General features: G+C 42.8%; 1 protein-coding gene across 1 annotated transcript in view; it reads right to left on the bottom strand.

Annotated features, from left to right (window-relative positions):
- SGPL1 (sphingosine-1-phosphate lyase 1) overlaps positions 1 to 11,908 on the bottom strand; it is a 23,379-nt gene that overhangs the window by 9,964 nt on the left and 1,507 nt on the right. Inside the window, exons 2-5 of the mRNA XM_009325795.1 lie at positions 11,230 to 11,297; positions 9,104 to 9,251; positions 7,390 to 7,469; positions 5,742 to 5,870 (exon numbers count right to left, since the gene is read on the bottom strand). Of these exons, the coding sequence (XP_009324070.1) occupies positions 5,742 to 5,870; positions 7,390 to 7,469; positions 9,104 to 9,251; positions 11,230 to 11,297 (425 nt within the window). The remainder of the gene's footprint in view (positions 1 to 5,741; positions 5,871 to 7,389; positions 7,470 to 9,103; positions 9,252 to 11,229; positions 11,298 to 11,908) is intronic.

The following is an 11,908-nucleotide window of genomic DNA, read 5'->3' as shown; positions in this document are numbered from 1 at the left end:
TGCAACTTCCCCTTTTAACCTCTTCCCCAAAAAAATAAACATAAAAAGGACACATTCACATTTGTATGCCTTATAACATCTGCTAGCCTGGGTTTTCTTTTGGTTTTTCCCAGCTGACATAGCTGCAAAACCCCAAAATGCAAAGAAGTAGCGTGACTGCGTGACAATGACTAAACATTAAGTACAGAGATAAGGAACAAAGTTCACAGGCACACAAAACAGCCTGCCACATTTGTTCCTAACATGATCCAAGCTAGCAGCAGCTGCTGCCACAGGCAGTGTGGAAGTGACTGTCACATCACAGACGATTTCTGCTTTTTTGGTAGTTTGTAAAGCAACAGCTGTCACAGATAAACCCTAACAGAGCCTCACACAGGTTGAAGAAATCGTTGCATTTATTGTGAAGCAAATAGATGGTAGCAGGAACAGAATGTCCTAAGCATTTTATGAGCTGTGTCATTCACTTCTCAACCCTTCTTATGAAAAGATCTGGGAAGTTGTCAGCTATTACGTTGGGGAAAAAAACAGCTGGTGTAACATGGATTGCCTTCCTACTGCCAGGTGGGAGAAGAGGAATGGGATTATTGCATACTTGTAACATTGCTTGCAACATTGCTTACAATATTGCAACGATTGTGAAAACTTTGCTAGGCATGATTTGGGGATTTTGGGATTCACGTAACTGAACACCAGACAGTTTGTGCCACCAGGCCTGCTCCTTGTTGAGCAAGCAGTCCCTACCTCAACTCTCGTCTAGATAACCTGCTTCTCAAAGAGCAGCCTCTACACACTCTTATTCCCGTTTCGATCTTTCCACCAAAGCACCAACATCTTGCCCTTACATATGACAAACCTTCCTTCAAAGTTTGGCTTATCACCTGCATGCATATGCTGAGCCACACACAGTTTTGGGGACGTCAGTGTCAACGCTTTTCGGCAATTGGTCAGATGCAGGTTAAGGAACAGCATCCAGGACAGATCCTCCTATCGGGGCACCAAGACCAGCATGCAGATGACCACACAGAAAGCTTGTTCAGGCAGCTGAAAATCCACCCAAAAAGCTGGATTTCAGCCAGATCAGCTTCCTAAATTGGCCCACAGTCGGCACATCAGTACCAACATGAGTGAACGCCACGGAGATGTGCCAGAGCAGCTTGATCTACAGCAGCACCTTTAGCTTGGCGCAGCTACAACAGCAAAAACCCTCCTGGGTCCACGCAGTTTATACCTGCAGAGGGAGTCTGCTCTTTCGCAGGAGGCTTTGTCAGCTTAGCTATCAACAGCAAACTCGTTCTGCTATAGCCTGGGCTTGAATCACTGTCACAGGATACAACTTCCCCACTGCCTGCAGCATGTCGGCAGCTGGCCAACACGCAGTGATTCAGCACCCACCAATGGCTCATACAAATATTTTTTTGTCTCCTCTAAACGAAAGTCCACAGGCTCAAGTGATGCCATGGGAAAAAGGGACTGGAAACAGGCATTGTTTTAAGCAGCTTTCCAACCCTGCGCTATCTTCAAAAGCCAGACAAAGTGCGTGGAAAAAGGCAAGCAAACCAACTTTTTTGTTCTTGATTTATTTATTATTTTCCAAATGGAAGGGGAGAGGAGAAAGGACAGGGGAAAAAAAATATCCCTCCTGCTTTCTAAACTCAATATATCCCTTCCATTGCTCCCTCCCTCCAAATCATTAAAACAGCAATAAGAGGTACGGTCCCTATTCTAGGATTTCTTTGGCCATGCCACTTGCATGTCACTGTCAAATGGTCAGACATGAAAGAACCACTTTGGTTCATGGTCTCTAAAGTTTTGCTTGCATTTTCACCTTAGGAAACACATCCATTCAGACCCTGGAGACAAAGTTGACCAAAAGTTTCACTGAGCTGAACTACCCCGTGAATAAGAATGCAAAGTACAATTTATTTCTAAGGTAGCATTAGAGTAAAAATATACCACAATCCACTGCATGGTCATAACGTAGTGGCAGACTCACATAAAAACCCTGTAAACCTGCAGGTTGTAAATTCCACTAGTTGTCTCTCTCAAGGTGACCTGCTCATCACTACAGAAAAAGCCTGACAGATCTGCAGAGTTTAAGACCCCCCAAGACACATCACTCACATTTCACTGTTAAAAGTCCTACTTCAAATGTGCAGCCAGCACTACAACAAAGTTTGGAAGCCCCAGAATTTGGGAGAGGAGACAAGATGGTTTCTACAGGAGGCTTAGGTTTGCATCTACTGATTTTGCCTCCTCTCTCCTGTCCTCTCTCCTACAGAAAGTGCAGAGGAGAATTCACAGAGAGATTGACATAAAACACACACGCACACCCCCCACACAATTTTCCCCTGCACTTCAAAAGCTGCCCTTTCTTTTTAAAGTTCAAACAACTACTAAAAAAAAAAAAATATTATTGAAGCTTGCATAAAAGTGGTGATTTCTCCCCAGGTTAGAGGGGAAATCCACAGAACCAGCACTGCAAAACAAAGCACCTTGTGAACAGGAACACATGCACGCATTGGACAAGAACAAACTCCCCCCACTTCTCCTGTATGTGCTGAGCCTAATTAGTCCTTCCAAATCTTGCAAGAAAGCGATTAGAATCTCCTGGGAGCCAAAAATCACCAATTCCTGTCTCTTTGCTCTTGTGTAATGCGATTAAAAGTAAGAACAAAAGTAGTAATTAGTGAGAAATAGGAAGCATCCATCCGCTGCTGAAAACGATTACTTTTAAAAACTGCTTAAAAACATGGAACATCTCTCAGTGCAATTTAAGGCAAAAGGCATGCCTGCACACCCCCCACCACAAGGGCATTGTTAGTGTTTTTACTAAGGAGAATTATAGCCCCTGTGTCTCAAATAAAGGCAACTTCTAAAAATAATGGGAGCTGCTCATCTGATTTAACATTCAGAAATCTAAAAAGACATGTTTCATTTTAGCATTTATTAAGCACACCAAAACCCTTCGAAGAGGAATCAGAGGACTGCTCTCCAGAGATCCTGCTTAGAAAGACGTCCACATGACACAGGGCAGGACCGCGCAGGGATCCCCAAGCTGCTGAAAGCCCTGGGAACAGCACAAATGTGTCACTGTGCTGCTTTCCCAGACTGAGCAGCAATTAGCCCCAAAAAGCGCTGTTCTGCAACGTGTCATGGAAATCAGAGCACAAAGGAAGTGGAATTGCCTCACTGAGAAGTACAGACAGAAACTTTTAGTGTTTTCCACAGAGCATAGCCACAGATACACTCTCCAGAAACACCAACAAGCTCCATCTGCCTTCAGGGACCATCACCAGGCACCAATAAAATTGGAGAAGCAGTCCCAGCTGCTTAAATCAGGTCAGCAAATCCAGCAGACAGGGACCTGGCAATAAGACACATTACTTCTTGGAGATGGCAGTGATGAAATTCAGGAAAATAAATTTGTTTTAGTTACAACACTGCGAAAGTTGAATCAGGTAAACCGGAAGCCTTCTCAGTAGAAAAAGCCAGCAGCACCTCCTGAACAGATCAATTTAAAGATAAAGATAACTCACAGCATTGCACCCTCTCTGTTTTACAGCCTCACCAATTACTGAAGCGTAACTGTGTCAGTCTGAGCGATCAGCTACAGCAGGGCCTTCCAGAGACAGAAAGGAAGCACAACATATCAGTTTGTAAAAATGCTCTTTTAAAATGACTTTGTAAATGTCCAAGCCTCCAGAAATAGTTCTGAAATGTTAATTCTGTTTTGGGGAGAAGAAAATAAGTCTTTGAGTCCAACTACTTAAAGAGCATATGACCTCCATATATCCACCCACATGTCTCCATCAATGATTAGCAACTCTGGACACTTCACAGTCAGGAAGGGCAACGTGGGAGGAAGACAAAAAGTCCACTGGAGAGACTCATTTGGACAAGATAATTACAGGGATGCAATTAATCTTATGTTTCCGGCCAATCAACTTTTCAACCCTCCCTCTCACCCTGTAAATTTGACTGTTCAACCAGCTAGAATGTAACTCCACAGCAGGTTGCACGCTTCCCCGTTTGCTTTGCTTCTGCTTGAATCTCAGCTAGAGCTTTGCAGCACAATCCTCGGAAGGGAGGGGAAGAAGAACAGAGCAGAGGGAAAAGCAGGATTCCCCAGAGAGCATCTGGGGACATCTCACGTTGGCCATGATCACTGATTGTTTTGGAGCAGTTTTTTACCCGTTCTGAACCTCTCCTCTTAGGCAATTCTACTTTTAAATTTCAGTGAAAGAGCATACGGGGCCAAGGTTGACACTTTTACAATACATGCTTTACGTAACAAAAACTGAACGCGTGTTGCAGGCTTCAGCAAGCAAAGTTCTCCAAGCATACGATAAGTGTCACAGAGCTATCTGACTGTCGTATCAATTGGCATCTCAACTGTTGATAAAGATGAGTTTCAACAGCTTTAGACCCAGCCTCTTCCCCACTGCAGGGATAATCTCACCAGTGTTCTCAGCACTACAAACCAGGAAGGAGATGAGGTGAGGTTAAATGCTTTTTATAAGCAAAGAGACATGTTCCTTCTCTAACCTTGAAGGCAGCACAAGGAGTACGGTCCCGAGAAGACAAGTCAGGTCACAGGGTGAAACCGCCTGCTATCAAAAGCAATCACGTCTTATACTCCCAGACACCGCACAGTCAAGTTTCATCTTCAATCCAGTTGGAGTTTGGTCCCAACTACACCTACTATAAGGCTACTCCAGTACTTACCTCCTTAACTGTCAGATTAAGCCCATTCAAGGCCAGTTCACCTCATAAGCTCTTGTGTCAACACTGCCTTCCCATATTGATCTTCAGCCATTGCTGGCCTTCTCCCTCCCTAGCATATTTACAGACAGCAATCACCTCATGCCCAGCCTCTGAAAAATCTCATCTGGATCCTTCTCAAAAATGGAACTACTTCCTTGCAAGTTATTAAGCAGCCTGTTTGTATCACAGCTGCACCTGACCACCATGCTAGGAGATAAGACCCCACTGTCCCATGCACCATGTAAGCAGGGAGAGAATTTCACTTAAGTAATTCAGGATCCTTACCAAAAAGGTAAAGCAAGAGAAAGGAGCTTAAAAAAAGCACGGCTCATTTTTATAACAATAATTCACGGTGCAAGTTCACAACTTTTGCTCTTTGACCAACTTTGAAATCATCATCAATTTAAGGACACACACCTGGACTCTTGCTAGGAACTCTATCAAGGCTTTAAAATTGGTTGCCACCCTAGCACACTGGAAGGCCACATAAGCCTGGAAAGACAGCTTTCCAGCTGGACAGATGACAATACGTGCCATGCCTGCTTGATCACCAATATTTCAAGCTGCTTGTTGGTGACCAGCCAGCCAGCAGGCCTTGTCCTCAATCTTAGCATTCTGGCAGGCTCACAGATTTCAGTTCAGAGATTAAAACTGAGGGGAGCTACTCAAAGTGACACTGCTCTGTTCACCATCCCCCACTGACAACCAGCCAGGCTACATTACACTGGTTCTCTTTTCCAACTGCCATCAAGCCTGTATCATTTAAGAGTGTGGAAAAAAGCTGAAGTAAATGGTCTTGTCTAGTCTCTCATAAAGCTTCACCAAGAAGAGCAACCATCTTCCGTACAGCTTATGCTGGCATGGCATATACCAGAATGAGCTTGACCTCAGCCAGATAGCAGAAGGTGCATTTACACTTAAATCAAAGTCAGAAATATCCAAAACATTCATGAAACACTTGAAGACAGGCTACTTACAGCACCACAAGAGTTGGGGCCCCCGTTGAAGAGCGTACAGGCAATCCTCACTACTTCTGCTTCCATCTTCCTCAAACCAGGGAATATATCTGGATGGAGAGGATTACTCCAGGCAAACTCTTCATACACCTTCAGAAAACAAAGACAGAAAGTTAGCCTTGCAGATGAAGCACTGAATTATCAGTGCAGATTTGGGAACTCACCATACACACTGTATAACCAAATTAGCTATATTCAGCCATAGACAATACTGCAGATCTCCTTGGACTTAACTCCTGCTGCAAGTAAATATCACAAGCTGGGAAGCTACGGCTGAGGGGGAAAAAAACCTCACTTGTTCTTCTAGGGCACTCTGGCCTCTGGAGTGATTCTATAACATCGCAATATTTCTTTTTGTAAAGACAGGTTGAATCATTTAGCTATTTTTTAAAAAGAACACAATATGCACCCTATGATTGCTTTACACAAAGCAGGCCAAAAAACTTACTTTCTTACTTTGCAGAACTAGTTTTCAAGTTTACTATTAAAGGGGAATTCTGAAGCAGCTAGAAAAGCACAACTGCCTACCCACACTGCAACAAAAGTGGCCGTGGAAACCAGTATTTCATGCTCGTTCTGCAACTGTGGGCTCACAGGATAAGGCTGGAACAGGCCAGTTCCGACCTCCTGCAGCTGAGATCAAAAAGCAACTGCAAGGATGTTAAAAAGAAATACAGCAGAAAAACCAGCAAGTAATCGGCACAAACAGAGGGAATGTTTCCACAACACTCAATCCAAGCTGAGGCCCCTCTAGAAAGGCTGCTTGGAGCTTTATGTTTCCCCAGCAGTGGCAAAGAAAATGTCAATGAGCAGAAGAAAACACCAATAGCAACCACCAAACAGAGCTCATTACAGCTGTTGTAAAAGCTGTTCCCAGGAGCAAGAAGGCTAGACTTCCCTTTCTAGCAAAAACCCTCTTGAAGTAGATATATTTGAAAACAGACCTTTGGGCTGTTTAGGTTATTTTCCAACCTTCTCAAAGGGAAAAGTTCCTGAGTAGATAAACAGACCTAACAAAGACGCCACTGAAGCATGCCAATGCTACATCATTGTAAGATCTGGACCGCCAAAAACAGTTTACAAACATCTTTTTTGCTTAAACCAAGAGGAACTCAGTTTTGCTCAGTGAAGCTGTTCCAGTCCAAAGTCCCCCAGCTTCCCAGTAACAGGACAGCCAAGGATACTTTCACTTCAGCCTGCAGCAAAGGCATATCTGTCGGGAGGCTTGCTGAAGCTGATCTACGGCAATTTTATGCCTTCTACCATTCCCTGAATTAGAAGGTCAGTACCAGTTTCCAGTTCACTTGTAACCAGCTTCTTTCTCTCTTACTCAAAACAACATCTCATCTGATTGGATCCTAGTTATCTCTACACTGTGTTTTCGCAGGGACAGTCACTTGGCCAGCTTTACACTGCCCAAATGCTTTACTAATAATTCCCCTTCCACCAACATTTACCCTAGGCTCTGTCTTCATAGTTGGGCAGTCTTAGTTTCAGATCTTCCCTATTTATTTTGAAAGATGCTGCAACAGTGTTGAGGGGTTTCTGGTCACCCTGAAGATGCTAAGGATATCTGCAAAGATGCAAAGTTAGACTGCTTGCACTTTACCTTCACTAGCAGATGGGTGAGTTTCTCTTCACCACTGTACACAGTCCCAGAGACTCTCCCATCCTGCCAACGTACATCTCCTGAAAGAGAAGGAAGAGCACACTGCTTACAAACACAGCCATTCTCAGAAAGCAGAGAAGTCCTCCCACCAGTTCTGCAGATGAGGATTCAGCTTTTGAGATTTCACTGATGAGGAACAAGTACGATTTTTGTGCCACGGAGATAGCTGTGTGCAACGCTAAGCCTCTGGCATCGTGTATCCCATGAACTTAGCAAACTGCAAGTCAATGATGACTAAAGAGTCAGCACATAAACAACATCTAGCTGCAGCAAGCAGTTATATTAATATATAATCCACTTAATCCCCACTCAGTCTCCCCAGACTGCTGTCCAACCAACTGAACTCTAAAGTGGCTAAAGTTAAAGCCACTTTCACACCCATCACCACTGCAAGCTGAGAAGAGATGGAAAGGCCAAGCTTGTATTGCTAAAACCTACAGTGCCAGATGCCTCAATTACATTTCATGTAAAATGGTATGCCGCTGAAGCTTTAGCAAATGAGAGCAGGTGGATGGAACAGCATACGCTGTTGAAAAGTGTTTCAACCCACTACCCAACGTGATGGTACCTAAACCAAGTAACTTTCTGCCTCCAAACACCCCAGCAGTGTACTGCCACTTGTTTGGTTATTTGCTCCCTCCGCTAATTGTTAGCCTCCTTCACAAAACTCAATGGCCTCAGCTTCACAAGCATATATAACGAGAACATAGTCACGATCCAACCCCCATTTCCAAGCAACTTTCAAAGGGGAGTGCATGTGTGTGGGAAGGAGGGGGCCATAGGAAAAGAAAAAAGGAATGAACCCCCTGGTGAAGGATGGAAATAATCATTTGAGGGAAAACACAGACAAAAGCTACATAAGCAATACATAAAAGTAGAAAAGAAGGAAGTTGTTCTAGGATACTTGACTGAAAAACTATTTGTTTCTGAATTTGGAGTAGATGTACTGTTCTAGCAGAAAATTCAAGGCACTTCTCAAATTTGGGATAGGAGCAGACAGTCATATCTTCTCCTCTGGACAGCAAGTCCCTCAAATTTGCTTATTACAAGTAATATGTACATGAATCAGGGCGGAGATATTTACATGAGTGAGGCAACTTAAATTAAGTCTCACACTGCTTACGTAGACTCAAGCCAGGAGAACATCATGACTTTGCCTTCCTTAAGTGGCATTTTCAAGGTGCAAACCATTATGACTTTGACTAAGAGAGAGTGTCTTGGAAATTCCCTAAAAATCCTGCTTGGAAGCTTTTTTTTTTTATTATGAGTATTCCCTGGGGCTTCACAGAAAACACATTTTTGGTAAAAGTCAAACATCAAGGCAACTGCTCAGAAATGTAATCAAACATGCATTCAAATAATTTTCTCCATGTTTCTCTTCTCCTCAGCTCTCCCATCATCAGTCTATAACTCTTTGGGAAGGAACAGAATTTCACTGTAAATACCCAAACACAGTATTAGAAGTCATGAATACTGATCTTAGTCACTTCCAGAAGGAAAACAGACAAAAATTTGCAAGAAAAGAACATCAGGGAAGAAATATTTAAGATGAAACCACGAGCAGGAGTCATTAGATCTCATTTAAGAGAGTAAGTCTAATGTTAGGTCTATGAAACAGACCCACCTCTGCTGCAGTATGGACTCACATTCATACCTTTTGAGCTGTACTCTTTCATCTTTTCTAGTACTTCAGGCTGGCTCATGCCTTTTTCCGGCAGTGCTTTGATATAATCCTTTTCATCTTTCAGGAAGGATAAACTGGAGGTGACATCATTCAAGGCTTCATCAATCTTCTTTTGAATCTAAAAAGAAAGGAAAACCCTATCAACAATGGCGCTGGCTATATTATAAATAATTGTTGAGCGCATGCAAGATTGAACTCACTAGCTACATCCATACTATTGAGCAGAATAGATAGGAACTGTTCCAGCTCTACAATCAAAAAGCATAGCAGAGTTGACAGTCACACAGTTCAACTCTTCCCTCCTACCAACCTCTCCCTCCAAACACAAGCTGCCTGGAACGGTGAGCTGGCGTGCACTAGTCTCTAAGCCACACTGGGAATTCCCTGTAGGAATGCTAGCTGGCACAGCCCAGATTTGTGCCAAGTAACCACTAAGGGCAATTGCAGAGTGGCACTTGGGCCACCGCCTGGCTGCATTTCATTTAACAACACAGACACTACCACCACAACATTCAGACAGAGTACGTTCTTTACTGGGTATTGATGAGCAGTGGGAGCTTTGAGCCCCTTCCTTAATGCTTGAGAAAACAAAGCTCAAGGCAAAAATACTGCATTTCTATCCACCAAACCTTTTTAAGTCACAGTTTTTAATTTGTAGAAGTCTTCAGATGCATTCTATTTTGTACCTTGTCTCCTCTGCCATCATACACAAGGTTTACAAACTCATGGAAATAGAGAAAAACAATAAAGAAATCTCCACTACAGGCACAGTTAGGAGATTTCTTTCCTCCCACCCACACTCTACATTCAGGAGGCCCAAACTTCTTCTCACAACACATTCCAAAGCAGAGACTCTTCTTCCAGGCAACACAGGTGTTGGGATATCATCAGCTTTAAAGACTTTTGGACATTGGAATGCCTCAAAGTCAAGGCCTCCTGTAAGCAACTGATAGGTTATCAGGTATCAGCCTACCAAAGAGCGGAAACAGTACACAGACAGGACACACCAGGAGTCCTCTGGCACAGGAGAGCTTAACAGTGCTAGCCCCGAGAAGGTAAGTCTGGACAAAATTGGGATTGTATACAAGGGGCCTGGAAGGTGTCCTTTTCTAACAGGCAGACAGCAAATATAAGCAGAAGAGAACAAGTCATTAATTCATCTCATCAAAGGCTACTCAAGTAAAAGTTGGGGCACTTGACATAAAGGGGGGGGATGCTAGTCCCTTCCAGAGGGCTGGGGGAGAAACTTGAGAACAGCTTCCACATCCACGGCAAAAGGAAGAAGTTCCTCTTTGCTACTTTCATTTGATAAAATTGCCTATAACAGACTGGATCCTCCGAATCAATGTGTACATCTGCCAACTCATCAAGCAGAAAGAAGGACAATCATCAAGTGTGATACCATCATTTACTAGGTAAAATATTCCAAGCTGTGCATTTCTCGATCATTAAGTCGTTAATGTGCTAAAACATGCTGACATTTGTAGTTTCAAGTTTTTATGCAAAAAAACCAACCATCTCCCAAACACTAAAGCTTGTTTCATTTTAACGATTACACAAACCTGCTATCTTTGTGCTATAATGCTAACTATTGTTAATAGGTATCTGAGCTCTAAACTAATCATGGCCAGTCATCTGATTAAAAAAATTATCTTTCTGTGTTGCACAACAAACACCTGGTTATCTCACACTTGCTCAAGAATAAGACATTGTTTCAGAAGAACAACTCAAGTTCAATCCTGTCCCCTTCTTCCACAAATAAAATTATTTTCTTAAAATCTAACAACGAGGAAATGTTACTGGAAAATTCTGTAACTACTGGAAAATTCTGTAACTGCACTTACTGATTCTTCGTTTAAAAAAAAAAAGGTGGCACCCCCATTTTATGAGAGTGATACTATGACAAAAAGACTAGGTAGAAATTGTAACTTTCATTAAACCAGGTGGCAGCAGAAGGCCTTCCAGACCTACATCCTTGAATCATTATGATCACAGTAACATGACAGCAAAGATGCACAGAACTGTAAGGTCTCAGCACTATGCAGGCTGAAACAAGGACCTGGGATAATATTAAGAAAAGTTGTTCCAATACTTACTATAGCCCCGATAAACGGCATTTTTCTCAGTAGTTTAAAGAACTGTTTTTTAGTTCGGGATGCTAAACCTGAAAGACAAAAGTCAGAAATTAATCTAATATGACTCAAGAAACAAAAAAAATTGACTCAGAGCACAATACTTCCGATACAGCCCATGATACAGGCTCAGTATTTCTGATCCAGGCTAAAATAACACAGTGACCAAGGGCACATGGTGAGACAGATTAGCATATCAAAGAGCAAGGTTCAGAAATGGACCAGCCTACAGAAACATCTGGCTTGCAGAACAGAAGCCATCTATGGGAATCAATAATTTGATTTTTCTTACTTATATGGGAATTTGCACCCACATGTGGAATTTTACAGAGAAGAGAGGGACTCTAGGATTTGCTAAAGGCAAGGTCTCCAGCAAAAAGGGAAAATACTTCTTGAAACTATTTTCTACATCTTCAAACCAGAATAGTACTGTAACATGAAAACACTCAGCAATATGAAACAGGCTCCCAGACCTAAGGAGGAAAGAGTAGTTCAGCCGTAACATGACAAGGATTCACCCAGTGCCTGGCCATCCGATATAGGAAACGCGTAATGCAACAGAAGGTGATTCAGGGAAAGGGGATGGACAGAGGGAAGAGCAGAAATTTCACCACATTCCAAATACTGAAATGAGAGAAGCCAC

Source organism: Pygoscelis adeliae, unplaced genomic scaffold (genome assembly GCF_000699105.1).
Source record: "Pygoscelis adeliae isolate BGI_AS28 unplaced genomic scaffold, ASM69910v1 Scaffold4, whole genome shotgun sequence".
Classification (NCBI taxonomy): domain Eukaryota; kingdom Metazoa; phylum Chordata; class Aves; order Sphenisciformes; family Spheniscidae; genus Pygoscelis; species Pygoscelis adeliae.
This window is presented reverse-complemented; position numbering and strand designations above follow the sequence as displayed.